This window comes from Somniosus microcephalus, unplaced genomic scaffold (genome assembly GCF_052327205.1).
Source record: "Somniosus microcephalus isolate GS21.2 unplaced genomic scaffold, FLI_Smic_1.0 unresolved_chr1, whole genome shotgun sequence".
NCBI classification, from domain to species: Eukaryota; Metazoa; Chordata; class Chondrichthyes; order Squaliformes; family Somniosidae; genus Somniosus; species Somniosus microcephalus.
The window spans coordinates 62,513,502-62,537,624 of NW_028225179.1; the positions used below are offsets into that span (position 1 = coordinate 62,513,502).

General features: G+C 50.0%; 1 protein-coding gene across 1 annotated transcript in view; it reads right to left on the bottom strand.

The window, feature by feature from the left end:
• Nucleotides 1-24,123, bottom strand: part of LOC147095432 (integrin alpha-X-like) — a 245,987-nt gene that overhangs the window by 40,269 nt on the left and 181,595 nt on the right. Inside the window, exons 14-20 of the mRNA XM_085973634.1 lie at nt 23,397-23,600; nt 21,772-21,902; nt 20,678-20,835; nt 10,638-10,789; nt 3,483-3,614; nt 2,550-2,623; nt 1,077-1,283 (exon numbers count right to left, since the gene is read on the bottom strand). Coding sequence (XP_085829760.1) covers nt 1,077-1,283; nt 2,550-2,623; nt 3,483-3,614; nt 10,638-10,789; nt 20,678-20,835; nt 21,772-21,902; nt 23,397-23,600 — 1,058 coding nt within the window. The remainder of the gene's footprint in view (nt 1-1,076; nt 1,284-2,549; nt 2,624-3,482; nt 3,615-10,637; nt 10,790-20,677; nt 20,836-21,771; nt 21,903-23,396; nt 23,601-24,123) is intronic.

Here is a 24,123-nt window from a genome sequence, read left to right on the forward strand (position 1 = left end):
ATACTGTCCCATCAAACACTACAAACTCAAGTGACGACACTATCTCACTGCTGAATCAGAACATCGAGGGTTCGAGCCCAATAATCAAGGCCGACACTCTCCACTGTTAGTACTGAGGGAGTGCTGCACTGTCGGAGGGGCAGTACTGAGGGAGCGCTGCACTGTCGGAGGGGCGGTACTGAGAGAGCACTGCAATTTCAGAGGGTCATTACTTAGGGAGCGCTGCACTGTCGGAGAGGCAGTACTGAGGGAGCGCTGCACTGTCGGAATGGCATTACTGAGGGAGCGTTGCACTGTCGGAGTGGCAGTACTGAGGGAGCGCCGCACTGTTCGAGGGGCAGTACTGAGGGAGCGCTGCACTGTTGGAGGGTCAGTACTGAGGAAGCGCTGCACCGTCAGAGGGTCAGTAATGAGGGAGCGCTGCAATTTCGGTGGGGCATTACTGAGGGAGCGCTGCATTGTCAGAGGGGCAATACTGAGGAAGCGCTGCACTGTCGGAGAGGCAGTACTGAGGGACCGCCGCACTGTCGGAATGGCAGTACTGAGGGAGCGCTGCACTGTTTGAGCGGCAGTATTGCGGGAACCCTACACTGTCGGAGGTGATGTACTAAGGGAGCGCTGCACTTTCAGAGGGGCAGTACTGAAGGAGCGCTGAAATGTAGGAGGGGCAGTACTGTGGGAGTGCTACACTGTCGGACGGGCAGTACTGAGGGAGCGCTGCACTGTCAGAGGGGCAGTACTGAGGGAGCGCTGCAATTTCGGTGGGGCATTACTGAGGGAGCGCTGCACTGTCGGAGGGGCAGTACTGATGGAGCACTGCACTGATGGAGGGGCTTTACTGAGAGTACTGCACTGTCGGAGTGGCAGTACTGAGGGAGCGCCACACTGTCGGAGGGGCGGTAGAGAGGGAGTGCTGCACTGTCGGAATGGCAGTACTAAGGGAGCATTGCACTGTCGGAGTGGCAGTACTGAGGAAGCGCCGCACTGTTGAAGGGGCAGTGCAGAGGGAGTGTCTCACTATCGGAGGGGCAGTACTGAGGGAGCGCTGCACTGTCGGAGGGGCAGTATTCAGGGACCGCTGCACTGACGGAGGGGCAATACTGAGGGATTCCTGCATTGCCAGATCTGATGATGTCCCTACCTGTGCCGAGGTGATCTTCCTGAAGGCGAGGCGGGCAGGATGGAAGAAGTTGAGCTGAGTCTTGTAGGAATCTTCCTTGGCGTTCTCCAGCACCGCGCTCACTGTCAGCACTGCCGCTTGGCCAATCACCACCGTGTCGCCCCTGAAGACACAGTGAACACCAGTATAACTTCTGTCCCCAATGCGGCAGCGCTCACAGGTCAAGGTGGCGCCAGCCAAATAAACGGGTTCGGTCTCGTGGGTCAGATCGAGCCGCCCGCTGTGAAGGGCCCCTTTAAATATTCAAATCGGTGAACTAAGGGTTACAGGAAGTCCTGGACCAGAACGGAAGGTCAACAGGAATAACAACAGAAAATGCTGGAAAAACTCAGCAGGCCAGGCAACATCCGTGGAGAGAAATAGAGTCAGCGTTTCAGGTCGAAACCCTTTGAAACGTTGACGCTATTTCTCTCTCCACGGATGTTGCCTGGCCTGCTGAGTTTTTCCAGCATTTTTGTTGTTATTTCGGATTTCCAGCATCTGCAGTATTTTGCTATCGGATGGTCAACAGGAAGTTGGGTTCGTAAACAGGAAGTGAGGTCTGCCGAAAGGATGTGAGGCCCTAGACAGGAAGTGAGGCCCCAAATCCAGGAAGCGAGTCCCCCAAAACAGGAAGTGAGGCCCACAGAACATAAAAACATAAGAAATAGGAGCAGGAATAGGCCACTTGGCCCCCTCGAGCCTGCTCCGCCATTCAATAAGTTCATGGGTGAACTAGGGATCAAAGCCACTTTCCAGCCCACTTCCCATAACCTTCCACTCCCTTATCTTGCAAAAATTTGTCTATCTCCATTTTAACTGTATTTAATGACCCAGCCTCCACAGCTCTCTGGGGCAGAGGATTCCACAGATTTACGACCCTCTGAGAGAAGAAGTTTCTCCTCATCTCAGTTCTAAAAGGGCGACCCTTTATTCTGAGACTGTGCCCCCGAGTTCCAGATTTCCCCACGAGGGGAAACATCCTCTCTGCATCTACCCTGTCGAGCCCCCTCAGTATTTTATATGTTTCGATAAGATCACCTCTCATTCTTCTAAATTCGAATGAGTATAGGCCCAGCCTGCTCAACCTTTCCTCATAAGTCAAACCCCTCATCTCTGGAATTAACCTAGTGAATCGTCTCTGAACTGCCTCCAATGCAAGTATAGCCATCCTTAAATAAGGAGACCAAAACTGTATGCAGTGCTCAGACAGGAAGAAGTGTGGACCACAGAAAGGAAGTGAGGCCCTCAGACAGTTGAGGAAAATCTGTCACTTCTGTGCGCCAAAATTAATTTCTTTCACGCTAGCCAGTCACCGCAGGGTCTGGCTTGATCCTTGACCTCTCGCGTCTGGAACAAGTGAATGAGGAGAAAGCCGACACACTCTTACCCCGAGAAGTTGAAGAAGACCCTCAGATGGTCCACACACTCACCGTCCGCTCCACAATCCTTCTTGAATGGGAGCTGGAACAATGGAAGCAAATTCCAGTCAACCACAACCCATGGACGAATTACTGACATCCCTCCCCGAGGCTGCTGGGGGTGGAGAGGCTGGAAACTGTTTGGATAGAACGGCGGAACAAGGCTCGAGGGGCTGAACGGCCTCCTCCTGTTCCTATGTACAGATCGGCAATGACCTGAGCAGACTGTCACTCAGTAACCCCACACCTCCCCCAGCGCCCGGTGTCACTGGCTGGATGTTCATAGGTTGGCGGATGCTTGTAAACTCAGGAGAAGGCAGCATCAAGCTGAAATTCAGATCTCTGAGAAGGCATCTCCTCTCCCGCTCAGCGCCCTGTGTTACTGACTGTATCTTTATTGATGTTAATCCACCTCCCTCACACTGTCACTCAGTAACCTCTCCCCCAGCGCAGTGTGTTACTGACTGTCTGTACTGATGTTAATCCAGCTCCCTCACAATGTCACTCAGTAACCCATCTCCCCCAGCACCCTGTGTTAGTGACTGTACCTCTACTGATACTGATGTTAATCCTGCTACCTCACACTGTCACTCAGTTCCCCCTCTCCCCAGTGCCCTGTGTTACTGACAGTATCTCTACTGATGTTAATCCAGCTGCCTCACATTGTCACTCAGTAACTCTTCCCGCAGCGCCCTGTGTCACTGACTGTATCTCTACTGATGTTAATCCAGCTCCCTCAAACTGTCACTCAGTAACCCCTCACCCCCAGCACCCTGTTTTACTGACTGTATCTCTACTGATGTTAATCCAGCTCCCTCACACTGTCACTCAGTACCTCCCCTCCTCCAGCACCCTGTGTCAATGCCTGTATCTCTGCTGATGGTGATCCCGCTCCCCTGTACCTTTTCGGAATGGGATGTCTTGCTGTACTCATTGAGAATGGGACGCAGACCTTTGGTTCCTTGGATGACGTCTCCGGCCAGCGTGAAGTTTATCGAGACATCGATTGGCACAAAGTAATCCTTGACGCAATTCTGAGAGAGAGCGAGAAAAGGAAACAATACCTGATTCAGAAAGAAAAAACTTACAGTGCGCCGATCCCTCAGTACAGCCCTTCCGAGAGTGCAGTACTCCCTCAGTACTGCCCTCCGACAGTGCAGTGCTCCCTCAGTACTGCCCCTCTGACAGTGCAGCGCTCCCTCAGTACTGCCCCTCCGACAGAGCAGCGCTCCATCGGTACTGCCCGTCCGACAGTGCGGTGCTCCCTCAGTGCAATATAATGTGGATAAATGCGAGGTTATCCACTTTGGTGTCAAAAACAGGAAGGCAGATTATTATCTGAATGGCAATAGGTTGGGAGAAGGGGAAGTGCAACGAGACCTAGGTGTCCTTGTGCACCAGTCGCTGAAGGTAAACATGCAGGTGCAGCAGGTGGTTAAGAAGGCAAATGGTATGTTGGCCTTCGTAGCGAGAGGGTTTGAGTACAGGAACAAGGATGTCTTGCTGCAGTTGTACAGGGCCTTGGTGAGACCACATCTTGAGTATTGTGTGCAGTTTTGGTCACCTTATCTGAGGAAGGATGTTCTTGCCATGGAAGGAGTGCAGCGAAGATTCACCAGACTGATACCTGGGATGGCCCAAATGACGTATGAGGAGAGATTGGTTTGATTGGGCTTATACTCGCTGGAGTTTAGAAGAATGAGAGGGGATCTCACTGAAACTTATAAAATTCTGACAGGACTGGACAGACTAGATGCAGGAAAGATGTTCCCGATGGTCGGGGAGTCCAGAACCAGGGGTCACAGTCTAAGGATAAGGGGTAAGCCATTTAGGACAGAAATGAGGAGGAATTTCTTCACCCAGAGGGTGGTGAACCTGTGGAATTCTCTACCACACAAGGCAGTTGAGGCCAATTCATTAAATATATTCAAGAAGGAGTTGGATATATTTCTTAAGGCTAAAGGGATCAAGGAATAGGGGGAGAAAGCAGGGACAGGGTATTGAATTTGGATGATCAGCCATGATCGGATTGAATGGCGGAGCAGGCTCGAAGGGTCGAATGGCCTACTCCTGCTCCTATCTTCTATGTTTCTATGTTCCTATGTACTGCCCCTCCGACAGTGCGGGGCTCCATCAGTACAGCCCCTCCGATAGTGCAGCGCACCATAAGTACTGCCTCCTCCAACAGTGCAGCGCTCCCTCAGTACAGCCCGTCCGACAGTGCAGCGCTCCCTCAGTACAGCCCCTCCGACAGTGCAGCGCTTCCTCAGTACAGCGCCTCCGACAGTGCGGCACTCCCTCAGTACAGCCCCTCCGACAGTGCATCGCTCCCTCAGTACAGCCCCTCCGACAGTGCAGCACTCCCTCAGTACTGCCCCTCCGACAGTGCGGCACTCCCTCAGTACAGCCCCTCCGACAGTGCGGCGCTCCCTCAGTACAGCCCCTCCGACAGTGCAGCACTCCCTCAGTACAGCCCCTCTGACAGTGTGGCACTCCCTCAGTACTGACCCTCCGACAGTGCGGCACTCCCTCAGTACAGCCCCTCCGACAGTGCAGCGCTCCCTCAGTACAGCCCCTCTGACAGTGCGGCACTCCCTCAGTACTGACCCTCCGACAGTGCGGCACTCCCTCAGTACAGCCCCTCCGACAGTGCAGCGCTCCCTCAGTACAGCCCCTCTGACAGTGCGGCACTCCCTCAGTACTGACCCTCCGACAGTGCGGCACTCGCTCAGTACTGTCCCTCCGACTGTGCAGCACTCCCTCAGTACAGCCCCTCCGACAGTGCAGCACTCCCTCAGTACAGCCCCTCTGACAGTGCGGCACTCCCTCAGTACTGACCCTCTGACAGTGCGGCACTCCCTCAGTACAGCCCCTCCGACAGTGCAGCGCTCCCTCAGTACAGCCCCTCTGACAGTGCGGCACTCCCTCAGTACTGCCCCTCCGACAGTGCGGCACTCCCTCAGTACTGTCCCTCCGACTGTGCAGCACTCCCTCAGTACAGCCCCTCCGACAGTGCAGCACTCCCTCAGTACAGCCCCTCTGACAGTGCGGAACTCCCTCAGTACTGACCCTCCGACAGTGCGGCACTCCCTCAGTACAGCCCCTCCGACAGTGCAGCGCTCCCTCAGTACAGCCCCTCCGACAGTGTGGCACTCCCTCAGTACTGCACCGCTGACAGTTGATCACAACAACATGGTGGGTGAAAAAAATGCTTCCTCTTCTCTCCTCTGGTTTACTTGCCAATGGTCTTTAATCTGTGTCCTCTAATTACCGACATTTGCGTTACTGGAAACACTTTCGCTTTATTCACTCCATCAAAACCCTTCATGATTTTGATCACCTCGATTAAATCTCCCCTTAACCTTCTCTGCTCTAAGGAGAACAATCCCAGCTTCTCCAGTCTCTCCACTTAACTGAAGTCCCACACCCCTGGTACCATTCTGGTCAATCTCCCCTTAACCTTCTCTGCTTGAAGGAAACATAGAAACATAGAAGATAGGAGCAGGAGTAGGCCACTCGGCCCCTCGAGCCTGCTCCGCCATTCAATGAGATCATGACTGATCATCCAAATTCAGTACCCGGTCCCTGCCTTCTCCCCATATCCCTTGATCCCTTTAGCCTTAAGAAATATATCCAACTCTTTCTTGAATATATTTAATGAATTGGCCTCTACTGCCTTCTGTGGTAGAGAATTCCACAGGTTCACCACTCTCTGGGTGAAGAAATTCCTCCTCATTTCAGTCCTAAATGGCTTACCCCTTATCCTTAGACTGTGACCCCTGGTTCTGGACTCCCCGGCCATCGGGAACATCCTTCCTGCATCTAGTCTGTCCAGTCCTGTTAGAATTTTATAAGCTTCAATGAGATCCCCTCTCATTCTTCTAGACTCCAGCGAGTATAAGCCCATTCAACCCAATCTCTCCTCATACGTCATTCCTGCCATCCCAGGTATCAGCCTGGTGAATCTTCGCTGAACTCCTTCCATGGCAAGAACATCATTGCTCAGATAAGGCGACCAAAACTGCGCACAATACTCAAGGTGTGGTCTCACCAAGGCCCTGTACAACTGCAGCAAGACATCCTTGTTCTTGTACTAAAACCCTCTCGCTATGAAGGCCTACATACCATTTGCCTTCTTAACCGCCTTCTGCACCTGCATGCTTACCTTCAGCGACTGGCGCACAAGGACACCCAGGTCTCGTTGCACTTCCCCTTCTCCCAATCTATTGCCGTTCAGGTAATAATCTGCCTTCCTGTTTTTGCGACCAAAGTGGATAACCTCACATTTATCCACATTATACTGCATCTGCCATGCTTCTGCCCAATCACCCAACCTGTCCAAATCATACTGGAGTTTCTCGGCATCCTCCTCACAGCACACACGCCCACCCAGCTTTGTGTCGTCTGCAAACTTGGAGATATTACATCTAGTTCCCTCGTCTAGATCATTAATATATATTGTGAATAGCTGGGGTCCAAGGACCGATCCCTGCGGTACCCCACTAGTCACTGCCTGCCACTCGGAAAAAGACCTGTTTATTCCAACTCTTTGCTTCCTGTCTGCCAACCAGTTCTTTATCCAAGTCAGTACCTTGCCCCTAATCCCATGTACTTTAACTTTACACGCTAATCTCTTATGCGGGACCTTATCGAAAGCCTTCTGAAAGTCCAAATACAGCATATCCACGGGTTCTCCCTTATCTATTCTACAAGTTACATCCTCAAAAAATTCCAGTAGATTAGGCAAGCATGATTTACCTTTTGTAAATCCATGTTGACTTTGTCCGATCCTGTCACTGTTTTCCAAGTGCTCTGCTATTACATCTTTTAAAATGGACTCTAGCATTTTCCCCACTACCGATGTCAGGCTTACCGGTCTACAATTCCCCTTTTCTCTCTACCACCTTTTTTGAATAGTGGGGTAACATTAGCTACCCTCCAATCCATGGGAACTGTCCCAGAGTCTATCGAATTTTGGAAGATGACCAGCAATGCATCTACTATTTCTAGGGCCACTTCCTTAAGTACCTTGGATGTAGATTATCAGATCCTGGGGATTTATCGGCCTTCAATCCTGTCAATTTCCCTAACACCATTTCCCTACAAATACTGATTTCTTTCAGTTCCTCCCTCTCATTAGACCCTATGTTCCCCGACATCTCTGGAAGGTTATTTGTGTCCTCCTTTGTGAAGACAGAACCAGAGTATGTATTTAATTGGTCTCCATTTCTTTCTTCCCCATTATAAATTCCCCTGATTCTGACTGCAAGGGACCTACTCTTGACTTCACCAATCTTTTTCTCTTCACATATCTATAAATGCTTTTACAGTCAGTTTTTATGTTCCAAGCAAGCTTACTCTCATACTCTATTTTCCCCCTCTTAATTAATCCCTTTGTCCTCCTTTGCTGAATCCTAAATTGCTCCCAATCCTCAGGTTTACTGCTTTTTCTGGCCAATTTATATGTCTTCTCCTTGGATCTTATGCTATCCCTAATTTCCCTTGTTAGCCACAGTTGAGTCACCTTTTTGGTTTAATTTTTATGACAAACAGGGATGAACAAATTCTATAGTTCATCCATGCGATCTTTGAATGTTTGCCATTGCCTGTCCACCGTCAACCCTTTGAGTAACATTCCCCAATCAATCCTACCCAACTCGCGCCTCATACCATCATAGTTTCCTTTATTTAAATTCAGGACCCTAGTCTCTGAGTCAACTACTTCATTCTCCATCTTAATGAAGAATTCTATCATATTATGATTGCTCCGACCCAAGGGGCCTCGCACAACAAGATTGCTAATTAATCCTTTCTCATTACATAATACCCAGTCTACGATGGCTCGATCTCTAGTTGGTTCCTCGACATATTGGTCCAGGAAACCATCTCGTATACACTCCAGGAATTCCTCCTCCACGGTACTGTTACTAATTTGGTTAGCCCAATCTATATGTAGATTAAAGTCACCCATGATAACTGCTGTGCCCTTATTGCACACATCCCTAATTTCCCATTTAATGCCATCCCCAACCTTCGCATTACTGTTTGGAGGTCCGTATACCACTCCCACTAATGTTTTCTGCCCCTTGGTATTGCTCAGTTCTACCCATACAGATTCCACATCATCAGAGCTAATATCCTTCCTTTCAATTGTGTTAATCTCCTCTTTAACCAGCAATGCTATCCCACCTCCTTTTCCTTTTTGCCTATCTTTCCTGAATATTGACTACCCCTGGATGTTGAGTTCCCAGCCTTGGTCAACCTGGAGCCATGTTTCCGTAATCCCAATTATATCATATCCGTTTACCTCTATTTGTGCAGCTAATTCATCCACCTTATTACGAATGATCCTTGCATTAAGACACAAGGGCCTAGAAATTGAGTTGACGCCGCGCCAGGGCTTTAGCGCCGGAAATTTAGCGCCGGCGCTAATTCCCTTGCGCGCGCCAAAAATTCAGTAGCGCCGCGCCCAGACGGCTGCCAGCGCTACTGGCGGGCGTGAGCGCCTCCCAATGGGCGCTGAGTGCCGAATTGCGGCGCTAATCCGGCGCTGCGGCACCCGATGCGGTGCGGCAGGCTGGGGAAGTGCAGGCCTCCTCCTTCAGTTAAGGAGGAGCTGCCTGCACCCGCCCGCTGTCCGTTCAAATATTGTAAAAATGAGCCCGGCACCTCGGACAAGTGCCGGGCTTGCAGGCCAGACGCATCTGTTCCGCGGGGGGGGGGGGGTGGAGGAGTCCGGGGAGGGAGGTGCGGACAGGCAGCCGACGGGAAAGCGGCCGGCCGCCGCGCGACCTTAATGCGCCGGCGCTAACTCGGGGAAGACTCGGTTGCCAGAGTCTTAGTTGCGGCTGCCACGGGCGAGGCGGCCGCAACTGAATTTCGGCGCTGGGGCCCGTCGTCATGGCAACCGGGACGCTGCGCACACCGATGACGTCATCGGTGCCGGCGCAGCGCTACCGGTCTACCGCGGCGTAAGGGCCCCAGGCAATTTCGGCGCCGGCGCCAAATGCAGCGCTAGGCCCTCTAGCGCCGCAAAATCGGCGCTAAGGGCACTCAATTTCTAGGCCCAGGCCTTCAGGCTTGTTTTTTTAACATTCTTACACCTTTTAGAATTATTATTTACTGTGGCCATGTTTGATTTAAACCCTTGATTTCTCTGACTGCCACCTTTGCTTTTCTCCTTCCTGTCTTTTGCTTCTATCCTTGTTTCACTTTCCTCTGTCTCCCTGCTCAGGTTCCCAACCCCCTGCCACTTTAGTTTGATCCCTCCCCCAGAACACTAGCAAACACTCCCCCTAGGACATCGGTCCCGGTCCTGCCCAGGTGCAAACCTTGCAAGGAGAACAATCCCAGCTTCTCCAGTCTCTCCAAATAACTGAAGTCTCTCATCCCTGGTGCCATTCTGGTCAATCTCTCCTTTAACCTTCTCTGCTCTAAGGAGAACAATCACAGCTTCTCCAGTCTCTCCACTTAACTGATTTTCCTCATCACTGGTACCATTCCGGTCAATCTCTCCCTTAACCTTCTCTGCTCTAAGGAGAACAATCCCAGCTACTCCAGTCTCTCCACATAACTGAAGTCCCTCATCCCTGGTACCATTCTGTTCAATCTCCTCTTAACCTTCTCTGCTTGAAGAACAATCCCAGCTTCTCCAGTCTCTCCACATAACTGAAGTCCCTCATCCCCGGTCCCATTCTGGTCAATCTCCCCTTAACCTTCTCTGCTCTAAGGAGAACAATCCCAGATTCTCCAGTCTCTCCACTTAACTGATTTTCCTCATCCCTGGTACCATTCTGGTCAATCTCCCCCTTAACCTTTTCTGCTCTAAGGAGAACAATCCCAGCTTCTCCAGTCTCCCCACATAACTGAAGTCCCTCATCCCTGGTACCATTCTAGTTAACCACCTCTGCACCCTCTCCACGCCCTTGCCATCCTTCCTAAAAGGAGTGTGCTGCCTAGAATTGGACGCAATAGTCTATCTGAGGCCTAACCAGTGTTTTGTAAATTTTTGCACTGTAGTACTTTGTTAGACGGTGTGCAAGGTGAAAATGACTCACCGGCAAGAGTATCTGGTGCCGGTGACACTTGGTTCTGCTGTAGACTTGCATGCTCCTGGTCAAAGTCCTGGACAATGTCTGGAAGGTGGCCCTGCCCTTCTGGCGGCCCACGTCCAACAGCAAACTGTATGTGATGTTGGCTCCAAGGACGCCTGCCAACATGGGGTGGGAAAGTCGTAAAGAAAGTCATTGCTTTGAAGAACAACCTCAACCATGCCACTCCCTCCACCACCGGCGCACTGTGGCTGCGGTGTGTACTGTCTACAGGACACACTGCAGCAACTCTGCTCGACCTGTGTACGCCACTGGGTTCAGCCCCAGTTGGAGTAGTGTGTCCAATTCTGGGCACCACAGTTTAGGAAGGAGTTGAAAGCTTTGCAGAGGGTACAAGAGAGTTTTACCAGAATGGTACCAGTGGTGAGGGATTATAATTACGTGGAGAGACTGGAGAAGCTGGGATTGTTCACCTTCGCGCAGAGAAGGTTAAGAGGAGATTGACTAGAATGGTTCCAGGGATGAGGGACATCAGTTGTGTGGAGAAACAGGAGAAGCTGGGATTGTTCTCCTTAGAGCAGAGAAGGTTAAGGGGAGATTGACCAGAATGGTTCCAGGGATGAGGGACTTCAGTTGTGTGGAGAGACTGGAGAAGCTGGGATTGTTCTCCTTAGAGCAGAGAAGGTTAAGGGGAGATTGACCAGAATGGTTCCAGGGATGAGGGACTTCAGTTGTGTGGAGAGACTGGAGAGGTTGTGATTGTTCTCCTTGGAAACTTGAAGGTAAATCAGTGTCAGAGCAGTGGGAGGCATTCAAGGAAGAGATAGTGAGGGCTCAGAGCAAGCATGTTCCCTTAAAGTAAAAGGGTGGGACTAACAAATCTAGAGCTCCCTAGATGTGTCAAGGGGCATACAGGGTAGGGTGAAGAAAAAAAGGGAAGCTTATGACAGATACCGAGGACTCAATACTGCAGAAAGCCGAGAGGAGTATAGAAAGTGCAGGGCTCAAATTAAAAAGGAAATTAGGAAAGCAAAAAGAGAGCATGAAATAATATTGGCAAGTAAAATCAAGGAAAACTCAAAGATGTTTTAAAAATACATTAATAGCAAGAGGATAACTAAAGTAAGGATGGTGTGTTCCCTCCCTGGTGCAAGGGTCAAGGATGTCTCGGAGCGGCTGCAGGGCATTCTGGAGGGGGAGGGTGAACAGCCAGTTGTCGTGGTGCATATAGGTACCAACGATTTGGGAAAAACCGGTTTGAGGTACTAAAAGCTGAATATAGGGAGTTAGGAGGTAAATTAAAAAATAAGGCCTCAAAGATAGTAATCTCAGGTTTGCTACCAGTGCCACCTGCTAGTCAGAGTAGAAATAGAAGGATATTTCAGATGAATATGTGGCTAGAGGAATGGCGCAAGGGGGAGGGATTCAAATTCCTGGGACATTGGAACCGGTTTTGGGGAGGTGGGACCAGTACAAAATGGACGGTTTGCACCTGGGCAGGGCTGGAACCGATGTCCTAAGGGGAGTGTTTGCTAATGCTCTGGGGGAGGGTTTAAACTAAAATGGCAGGGGGTTGGGAACCTGAGCGGGGAAACAGAGGAAAGGAAAACAAGGATAAAAGCAAAAGACAGGAAGGAGAAAAACAAAAGTGACAGGCAGAGAAATCAAGGGTTTAAATCAAACATGGTCACAGTAAATAATAATTCTAAAAGATCTAAGTGCGTTAAAAAAACAAGCCCGAAGGCTTTTTGTCTTAATGCGAGGAGCATTCGTAATAAGGTGGATGAATTAGCTGTGCAAATAGAGGTAAACGAATATGATATGATTGGGATTACGGAAACATGGCTCCAGGGTGGCCAAGGCTGGGAACTCAACATCCAGGGGTATTCAATATTCAGGAAAGATAGGCAGAAAGGAAAAGGAGGTGGGGTAGCACTGCTGGTTAAAGAGGGGATTAACACAATTGAAAGGAAGGATATTAGCCTCTGATGATGTGGAATCTGTATGGGTAGAACTGAGAAATACCAAGGGGCAGAAAACGTTAGTGGGAGCAGTATACAGACCTCAAAACAGTAATGCGGAGGTCGGGGATGGCATTAAACGGGAAATTAGAGAAGCGTGCAATAAGGGCACAGCAGTTATCATGGGTGACTTGAATCTACATATAGATTGGGCGAACCAAATTAGTAACAATACTGTGCAGGAGGAATTCCTGGAGTGTTTAAGGGATGGTTTCCTGGACCAATATGTCGAGGAACCAACTAGAGATCAGGCCATCTTAGACTGGGTATTATGTAATGAGAAAGGATTAATTAGCAATCTTGTTGTGCGAGGCCCCTTGGGTCAGAGCAATCATAATATGATAGAATTCTTCATTAAGATGGAGAGTGAAATAGTTGACTCAGAGACTAGGGTCCTGAATTTAAATAAAGGAGACTATGATGGTATGAGGTGCGAGTTGGGTAGGATTGATTGGGGAATGTTACTCAAAGGGTTGGCGGTGGATGGGTAATGGCAAACATTCAAACATCGCATGGGTGAGCTACAGAAATTGTTCATCCCACTTTGGCATAAAAATAAAACAAAAAAGGTGACTCAACCGTGGGTAACAAGGGAAATTAGGGATAGCATAAGATCCATGGAGAGGGCATACAAATGGGCCAGAAAAAGCAGTAAACCTGAGGATTGGGAGCAGTTTAGGATCCAACAAAGGAGGACAAAGGGATTAATTAAGAGGGGGAAAATAGAGTATGAGAGTAAGCTTTCAGGGAACATAAAAACTGACTGTAAAAGCTTTTATAGATATGTGAAGAGAAAAAGATTGCTGAAGTCAAGCGTAGGTCCCTTGCAGTCAGAATCAGGGGAATTTATAATGGGGATCAAAGAAATGGCAGACCAATTAAATACATACTTTGGTTCTGTCTTCACAAAGGAGGACACAAATAACCTCCCAAAGATGTCGAGGAACATAGGGTCTAATGAGAGGGAGGAACTGATAGAAATCAGTATTTGTAGGGAAATGGTGTTAGGGAAATTGATGGGATTGAGGGCTGATAAATCCTCAGGGCCTGATAATCTACATCCTAGGGTACTTAATGAAGTAACCCTAGTAATAGTAGATGCATTGCTGGTCATCTTCCAAAATTCGATAGACTCTGGAACAGTACCCATGGATTGGCGGGTAGCTAATGTTACTCCACTGTTCAAAAAGGGTGGTAGAGAGAAAACGGGGAATTACAGACCGGTAAGCCTGACATCGGTAGTGGGGAAAATGCCAGAGTCCATTATAAAGGATGTAATAGCAGAGCACTTGGAAAAAAGTGACCGGATCGGACAAAGTCAACATGTAAATCATGCTTGACTAATCTACTGGAATTTTTTGAGGATGTAACTGGTAAAATAGATAAGGGAGAACCAGTGGATGTAGTGTATTTGGATTTTCAAAAGGCTTTTGCTAAGGTCCCGCATAAGGGATTAGCGTGTAAAATTAAGGCACATGAGATTGGGGGCAAGGTATTGACTTGGATAGAGAACTGGTTGGCAGACAGAAAGCAAAGAGTTGGAATAAACGGCTCTTTTTCCGAGTGGCAGGCAGTGACTAGTGGGGTACCACAGGGATCGGTCCTTGGACCCCAGCTATTCACAATATATATTAATGATCTGGACGAGGGAACTAGATGTAATATCTCCATGTTTGCAGAAGACACAAAGCTGGGTGGGCGTGTGTGCTGTGAGGAGGATGCCGAGAAACTCCAGTATGATTTGGACAGGTTGGGTGATTGGGCAGAAGCATGGCAGATGCAATATGATGTGGATAAATGTGAGGTTATCCACTTTGGTGTCAAAAACAGGAAGGCAGATTATTATCTAAATGGCAATAGATTGGGAGAAGGGGAAGTGCAACGAAACCAGGACGTCCTTGCGCACCAGTCGCTGAAAGTAAGCATGCAGGTGCAGCAGCCGGTTAAGAAGGCAAATGGTATGTTGGCCTTCGTAGCGAGAGGGTTTGAGTACAGGAACAAAGATGTCTTGCTGCAGTTGTACAGGGCCTTGGTGAGGCCACATCTTGAGTATTGTGTGCAGTTTTGGTCACCTTTTCTGAGGAAGGATGTTCTTGCCATGGAAGGAGTTCAGCGAAGATTCACCAGGCTGATACCTGGGATGGCAGGAATGACGTATGAGGAGAGATTGGGTCGATTGGGCTTGTACTCGCTGGAGTTAAGAAAAATGAGAGGGATCTCATTGAAATTTATAAAATTCTAACAGGACTAGACAGACTAGATGCTGGAAGGATGTTCCCGACGATTGGGGAGTCCAGAACCAGGGGTCACAGTCTAATGATAAGGGGTAAGCCATTTAGGACAGAGATGAGGAGGAATTTCTTCACCCAGAGAGTGGTGAACCTGTGGAATTCTCTGCCAAAGAAGGCAGTAGAGGCCAATTCTTTAAATATATTCAAGAAGGAGTTGGATATATTTCTTAAGGCTAAAGGGATCAAGGGATATGGGGAGAAGGCAGGGACAGGGTACTGAATTTGGATGATCAGCCATGATCTCATTGAATGGTGGAGCAGGCTCGAGGGGCCGAATGGCCTACTCCTGCTCCTATCTTCTATGTTTCTATGGCCTAGAAATTCAGTATAGCCACGTTTGGGGCGCTACAGCCGGGCGGTCGCTAAATTTTGCGCCCGGCGCAACTTAGCGCCACCTTCGCCGATATTCAGTTGCATCACCCCAAGAGGTTGCTGCTGCGCTAAAGCAGGCGATGCACGACTATCATAAGGCGCTAAGCCGGCGAGCCGGGGCGATACCCCTGAGGGCGGGTGCAGCGCAGGTGCGGCGAGTTGCTGATTGACGGCAGACACTCTGGCGCCGGTGAGCTCTTAAAGGGGGAGGGTGGACTTGTCTGGCTGCCATGCCCTGCACACTGCAGCCCTGAAGCGAGGCCTGCCCAATGCTGGTTCATCAGTTCTACGCCCTGGACCATGGGGAAGCCCGCTATTCTTCCAAATCCCATTGTACGCTCTTGCTGCTTGTCCAGGATCATGGGGAAGGAGATGTACTGACGTCTCCTTCTGAAAAGGGCATTGTTCACCTGTCGGATGCATCAATGTACCGCGAACTGGGAGATGTTGGCAATGTCCCCAGTAGTGGATTGGAAGGAGCCGGTGGCATAGAAGTTGAGAGCCACTGTCACCTTCACTGCCACCAACAGAGACGTCCTGCTCCTCTGCTGTGGCTGCAGATCTCTGCGAAGCAGGTGGCAGATCTCAGTGACCACCTCCCTTCTGAGTCGCAGCCTCCGAACACACTGCTCCTCAGACATGTTCAGATATGAGAACTGCTGGCGGTATACCCTGGGTGGGTAAGGCCTCCTGTGCCGACACCTGTTGGCCCTTCTCCATCTGGCCATGACTGGCACTCTCTCACAGCGTCTCTGATCCCTTTGAATGCAATGCAGAAAACCAACGTTTCCACCCATTGTAGCCCCCATTACAGTATATGTGGTGACTCAAGGCTATGGCACTGAAAGTGAAATCCAAGTGCAAAGCTCTGGCCTGAAGCCAGAAGTACCTGTGTGAGCGCTGAGTCAAAGCAGAAAGCTCTCTGCCTTTGTCTCTCACACAGAAGGATTGGCACAAAATGGTTGTCACTTATAATGCAGGAGGAGTCCCCTTTAAATAGCGCCCCCCGCACCCCGCAGCGACTGGGAACCGTTCCCCTCTACCAGTCGCTGGGGGCGCCAGGCGCAAAGAAGGGCGGCGCCACTGAAGTTCTGGTTCGGGGCGCACCAAGGGCGTTGCACCATGAAATGACGTCACGATCTGCGCGCGCAGCTGAGCGGGCACTGCGGTTTAGCGCCGCCGCTAAATCTTGAGTGGCGCTAACAACTGAATTTCTAGGCCTATGTTTCTATGTAAGAATAAGGCCAATCAGGGACCATGAGAGTAATCTGTGTATGGAAGCGGAAGACATGTGTATGGTTTTTAATGAATACTTTGTGTCTGTTTTCACAAACAGAGGGACGATGCAGACATTGCTATCAGCAGGGGGAGTGTGAAATATTAGATGAAATAAACATAGTTAAAGAGGAAGTATTAAGGGGCTTAGCAGCTTTGAAAGTAGATAAATCCCCAGGCCCGGATTGTTAAAAGAAGTAAGAGAGGAAATAGCAGAGGCTCTGACAATCATTTTTCAATCCTCTCTGGCTACAGATGTGGTGCCGGGGGACTGGAGGACTGCTAATGTGGTACCATTGTTTAAAAAGGGAGAAAGGGATAGACCGAGTAATTACAGGCCAGTCAGCCTAACCTCGGTGGTGGGAAATTTATTGGAAAAAATTCTGAGGTACAGGATAAATCTTCATTTAGATTAATCAAGGACAGTCAGCGCGGATTTGTAAAGGGAAGGTCGTGTCTGACAAAGTTGATTGAATTTTTTGAGGAGGTAACAAAGAGGGTAGATGAGGGTAATGCATTTGATGTAGTGTATATGGACTTTAGCAAGGCTTTTGATAAGGTTCCACATGGCAGACTGGTCACAAATGTAGAAGCCCATGGGATCCAGGGCAAAGGGTCAAGTTGGATCCAAAACTGGCTCAGAGGCAGGAAGCAGAGGGTAATGTTTGATGGGTGTTTTTGTGACTGGAAGGCTGTTTCCAGTGGGGTTCCCGGGTCTCAGTACTGGGTCCTTTGCTTTTTGTGCTATACATCAATGATTTGGACTTTAATGTAGGAAGTATGATTAAGACGTTTGCAGATGATACAAAAATTGGCCGTGTGGTTGATAATGAAGAAGAAAGCTGCAGACTGCAGGAAGATATCAATGGACTGGTCAGGTGGACAGAATTCAATCTGGAGAAATGTGAGTTAATGCATTTGGGGAGGGCTAACAAGGCAAGGGAATACACAAAAATGGTGGGACACTGAGAAGTGCAGAAGATCAGAGGGACCTTGAAGTGCATGTCCACTGATCCCTGAAGGTAGCAGGATAGGTAGATAAGGTGGTTAAGAAGGCATACAGGATACTTGCCTTTATTAGCCGAGACATAGAATGTAAGAGCAGGGGGGTTATGCTTGAACTGTATAAAACACTAGTTAGGCCGCGGCTAGAGTACTGCGTGCAGCTCTGGTCACCACATTACAGGAAGGATGTGATTGCGCTAGAAGGGACGCAGAGGAGATTTACAAGGATGTTGCCTGGGCTAGGGAATTTTAGCTATGAGGAAAGATTGGAGAGGCTGGGGTTGTTGTCTTTGGAACAGAGGAGGCTGAGGGGAGACTTAATTGAGGTGTATAAAATTATGAGGGGCCTAGATAGAGTGGATAGGAAGGACCTATTTCCCTTAGCAGAAGGGTCAATAACCAGGGGGCATAGATTTAAAGTAATTGGTCAGAAGTTTAGAGGGGATTTGAGGAGAAATTTTTTCACCCAGAGGGTGGTGGGGGTCTGGAACTCACTGCCTGACAGGGTGGGAGAGGCAGAAACCCTCATCACATTTTAAAAGTACTTGGATACACACTTGAAGTGCTGTAGCCTATAAGGCTACGGACCAAGTGCTGAAAAGTGGGATTAGGGTGGATAGCTCTTTGTCGGGAAGGCACGGACAAGATGGGCCGAATGGCCTCCTTCTGTGCTGTAAACTTCTATGATTGTATGATATGATAGAGCAGAGAAGTTTAAGGGGAGATTGACCAGAATGGTTACAGGCATGAGGGACTGCAGTTATGTGGAGAGACTGGAGAAGCTGATGTTCTTCTTCGAGCAGAGAAGGTTAAGGGGGAGATTGACCAGAATGATTCCAGGGATGAGGGACTTCAGTTGTATGGAGAGACTGGAGAAGCTGGGATTGTTCTCCTTAGAGCAGAGAAGGTTAAGGGGAGATTGACCAGAATGGTAACAGGGATGATGGACTTCAGTTATGTGGAGAGACTGGAGAAGCTGGGATTGTTCTCCTTAGAGCAGAGAAGTTTAAGGGGAGGTTGACCAGAATGGGACCGGGGATGAGGGACTTCAGTTACGTGGCGAGACTGGAGAAGCTGGGATTGTTCTCCTTAGAGCAGAGAAGGTTAAGAGGAGATTTGATATGGAGGTGTTCAAAATGGTGAAGGGTTTAGATAGAGTAAATAAGGTGAAACTGTTTCCAATGGCTGAAGGATCAGTCACCAGAGGGCACAGATTTAAGGTGATTGGCAAAAGAACCAGAGGTGACATGGGGAAAAACCTTTTTACGCAGCGGGTGGTTAGGATCTGGAATGCACTGCCTGATAGGGTGGTGGAGGTAGATTCAATCGTGGCTTTCAAAAGGGAGTTGGATAAGCACCTGAAGGAAAGAAATTGTCAGGGCTATGGGGAAAGGGCGGGGGAGTGGGACTAGCTGGATTGCTCTTCGAAAGAGCTGGCACAGACTCGATGGGCCGAATGACCTCCTTCTGTGTTGTACTGATCTATGAGTCCATGAACTCGCCAAGGCTTCTTCGGCAGCACCTCCCAAACCCGCGACCTCTATCGCCTGGAAGGACAAGGGCAGCAGGCGAGTGGGAACACCACCACCTCCAAGTTCCCCTCCAAGTCACACACCATCCTGGCTTGGAAGTATATCGGCCGTTCCTTCATGGTCGCTGGGTCATATCTCCTTACATGGATCGGTCTCAAATTTTGTTTGATAACACTCCCACAGGGATCAATGCTATTCACAATATACAGGAAACTTTTTTTTATCCGGCACGGATGGGACCGACATGGTGCCGGTTCATCAAAAATTCCGGATTACCGAACGCTATATTAAAAGATAGGGAGAGCTAACAGCTCCGTATAAAGCAACAAACCCTGTTGCTTAGCAACAACTGTAGAACAATGGCCACAAGTTCCAAGCGTCTCTGTAGCTTAGCAACAGCTGCAGTCACACCCTTGCACAGCAACAGATGGAAGAAGGCAAATACAATATGAAGTAAAACCTACTCCTGAATTTTGCCAGTTAACCGAGATTTCCGGTTATTTAGGTGCCGGTAAATCGAAAGTTTCCTGTATGTCAATGATTTGGATGAGGGAACCAAATGTAATATTTCCCGGTTTGCTGACGACACGAAACTAGGTGGGATTGTGAGTTGTGAGGAGGATGCAAAGAGGCTTCAAGGCGATTTAGACAAGTTGAGTGAGTGGGCAAATACATGGCAGATGCAGTATAACGTGGATAACTGTGAAGTTATCCACATTGGTAGGAAAAACAGAAAGGTAGTGTATTATTTAAATGGTGATAGATTGGGAAATGTTGATGTACAAAGGGACCTGGGTGTCCTTGTACACCAGTCACTGAAAGCAAGCATGCAGGTGCAGCAAGCAGCTAGGAAGGCAAATGGTATGTTGGCCTTCATTGCAAAAGGATTTGAGTACAGGAGCAAAGATGTCTTACTACAGTTATACAGGGCCTTGGTGAGACCACACCTGGAGTATTGTGCGCAGTTTTGGTCTCCTTACTTAAGAAAGGATATACCTGCCATAGAGGGAGTGCAGCGAAGGTTCACCAGACTGATTCCTGGGATGGCAGGTCTGTCATATGAGGAGAGATTAGGTCAACTAGGCCTGTATTCACTAGAGTTTAGAAGAATGAGAGGGGATCTCATTGAAACGTATAAAATTCTGACAGGGCTAGACAGACTGGATGCAGGGAGGACGTTTCCCCTGGCTGGGGGGATCTAGAACGAGGGGTCACAGTCTCAGGATACGGGGTAGGACATTTAGGACTGAGATTGAGGAGACATTTCTTCACTCAGAGGGCGGTGAACCTGTGGAATTCTCTACCACAAAAGGCTGTGGAGGCCAAGTCACTGAATATATTTAAGAAGGAGATAGATAGAGTTCTAGACACAAAAGGCATCAATGGGTATGGGGAGGGAGCGGGAATATGGTATTGAGATAGAGGATCAGCCATGATCATAATGAATGGTGGAGCAGGCTTGAAGGGCCGAATGGCCTGCTCCTATTTTTTTTCTAAGGTGTTGTTGTCGAGGCACATGTTCCCCAACCACCCTCCCCCACCCAACTCACCCAAGTTGTCTGCCAGGGTCTTGACCACGCTGAAACACACGGTGGCGTTACTTATTGGCGTGTTCGGTGAGATGGCTCGGCGGCATTCGTAGGCCTCGTACGGGATCTGTGCCGGATCGAAAGCGATCGCGACCGACACGTTCAAGACCGGTCGGGAGCTGCCGGGGAATGACACGGAGAGGGGGAAAGAGATGTTAGACCGACTGCCAGCAGTGGTTTCCACAGCGAGCGGGTGCGAGTTGGGGAGCACAGGACGACCCGCGGAAGGAGCGGGGAGGGCGAAGCGCGACTCTTGAGTGGGCGAGAGAGCCTGGGTGTGGCACTGGTAGGCCTGTGCTCACTAGTTTGTGATTGAATGTGTGGATTAGTTCACCCACCTTAGAAGAAGTATGGGAGAGTATGGGTTTATGTATCAGCCTAAATATCATCTCGTGAATATCAGCATATATAGCAATTTGTGAATATCAGCGTATATATCAGCTTGTGAATATCTGCGTATATATCAGCTTGTGAATATCACTGTATATATCAGCTTGTGAATATCAGCGTATATATCAGCTTGTGAATATCAGCGTATATATCAGCTTGTGAATATCAGCGTATATATCAGCTTGTGAATATCTGCGTATATATCAGCTTGTGAATATCAGCGTATATATCAGCGTGTGAATATCTGCGTACATATCAGCTTGTGAATATCCGCGTATATATCAGCTTGTGAATATCAGCCTATATATCAGCTTGTGAATATCCGCGTATATATCAGCTTGTGAATATCAGCCTATATATCAGCTCGTGAATATCAGCCTATATATCAGCTTGTGAATATCAGCGTATATATCAGCTTGTGAATATCAGCGTATATATCAGCTTGTGAATATCAGCGTATATATCAGCTCGTGAATATCTGCGTATATATCAGCTCGTGATTATCTGTGTATATATCAGCTTGTGAATATCTGCGTATATATCAGCTTGTGAATATCTGAGTATATATCAGCTTGTGAATATCCACGTATATATCAACAGACTGCGCTCCGTTAAGCCGGAGGGAGGAGGTCCGGCACTGCACCAGAGAGAAAGCAGGTCCGTACCGAAACACTGCCACCGTCCCGAGGGCTCCGACCACCAGATCAGTGAGCGTGTCCCCACTCACATCCAGCACTCCGCTGAGCGACTGTCCGAAGTATCTCAAGGCCGAGGAATACTTCCCACCTTGAAGCCGCTGTCAAAACAAGAGCAGGCATTCAGAGAGTAGATCAACGAAGCAGGATGAGGAGAGGGGTGTGAGAGGAGGGATGGGTGAGAAGAGGGGGGGAGGGGGGAGAAGAGGGGGGATTAGAGGAGGGAGGGGTGAGGGGCTGGAGGGTTAGAGGAGGGAGGGGTGAGGGGATGGAGGGTTAGAGGAGGGAGGGGTGAGGGGATGGAGGGTTAGAGGAGTGAGGGAGGGGTAAGGGGCTGGAGGGTTAGAGGAGGGAGGGGTGAGGGGATGGAGGGTTAGAGGAGGGAGGGCTGAGGGGATGGAGGGTTAGAGGAGGGAGGGGTGAGGAGAAGGGGGCTAGAGGGGGGAAGGAGGAGCAAGGAGAGGGGGTTAAGGGGGGTAGAGAGGGAGGGGTGAGGAGATAGGGATAGGGAGTGAGGGGTGGGAGGAGATGGGGTTGGAGGAAGGAAGGAGGAATGGGTGAGGTGAGGGGGGTTAGAGGAGGGAGGGAGGGGTGAGAAGAGGAGGCATGAGAGGGGGAGGGAGGGAGGGGTGCAGAGGGGGATTAGAGGAGGGAGGGGTGAGGGGATGGAGGGTTAGAGGAGGAATGGAGGGGATAGAAGAGGGGGGTTAGAGGGGGGAGGGAGGGGCAAGGAGTTTGGGTTAGAGGAGGGCGGGATGGAGGGAGGGAGACCATCATTTCCTCATCCCTCCCTCCCTCCTCTCCTCAATGCCTTGATTTTATAATTCACATCCTGGTGTTCAAATCCCTCCTTGGCCTTCAACCCCCTCCCTATCTCTGTAACCTCCTCCAGCCCCACAACCCTCCGATATCTCTGCGCTCCTCCAATTCTGGCCTCTTGAGCATCCCTGATTTCAATCGCTCCACCACTGGTGGCCATGCCTTCAGCTGCCTGGGCCCCAAGCTCTGGAACTTCCCTCCCTAAAACTCTCCGCCTCTCCTCCTTTTAAGAAGCTCCTTAAAACCAACCTCTTTGACCAAGCTTTTGGTCACCTGCCCCTAATAACTCTTTCAGTGGCTCAGTGTCAAATTTTGTCTGATTTACGCTCCTGTGAAGCACCTTGGGACACTTTACGATGTTAAAGGTGCTATTTAAATATATGTTGTTGTTGCTACGGGAGACCGTCTTGCCTCTACCTGGACCGAGGCTTCAAGGCTGACCCCTGACTTCGTGCCCTGGGCTGACCCCCTGACCTGGCACAACCTAGGCCCAGAAGCCCCTGGGCTGACCTCTGACCTGGCTCTACCTAGGCCCAGAAGCCCCTGGGCTGACCTCTGACCTGGCTATACCTAGGCCCAGAAGCCTCTCGGCTGACCTCTGACCTGGCTCTACCTAGGCCCAGAAGCCCCGAGGCTGACCTCTGACCTGGCTCTACCTAGGCCCAGAAGCACCTAGGCTGACCTCTGACCTGGCTCTACCTAGGCCCAGAAGCCCCTGGGCTGACCCCCTGACCTGGCTCTACCTAGGCCCAGAACCCCCTGGGCTGCCCTCTGACCTGGGTGTATTTGGGACTGATTCCATTCCTCTCCCCGTGGTAGATGTAGACGCTCCCGCGATGTTCGTCCTCCAGTGGGGCGCCGATGGCCACGTCTCCCAGCCCATCCCCGTTCAGGTCTCTCAGGGCTGCAATGGAGCTCCCGAACCGGCCAAGCCCATTCCCCTCGTCCCCGCGAAGTGACCGAGGGCAGGAGAAATTGCCCTGTCAAGAGAGGGAGAAGAGGTGGAGTCAACGGGAATTTCTCTGTCCCTCACTCGCACTTTCCCTCCCTCACTCCCTATCTCACTCACTCCCTCTCTCCCTCACTCCATCTCTGCTTTCCTCCTACAATGCCCCTCTCCTTCCCTCCCTCACTCCGTCTCACTGACTCACCTTCCCTCTCTCGCTCTCCTCCTCTCTCCCTCCCTTCCCTCCCTCCCCTCCCCTCCTATTCCTTCTTCTCTCCCTCCACTCCTCTCCCTCACTCCCTCCTTCCCTCCCCTATTCTTCCTCCCTCCCCTCCTATTCCTCCCTCTCTCCCTCCCCTCCTATTCCTCCCTCCCTCTCCCCTCACTCCCTCCTTCCCTTCCCTCCCTCCCCTACTCTTCCTCCCTCCCTCCCCTCCTATTCCTCCCTCTCTCCCTCCTCTCCTATTCCTCCCTCTTTCTCCCCTCCTTTTCCTCCCTCTCTCCCTGCCCTCCTGTTCCTCCCTCTCTCCGTCCCCTCCTGTTCCTCCCTCTCTCTC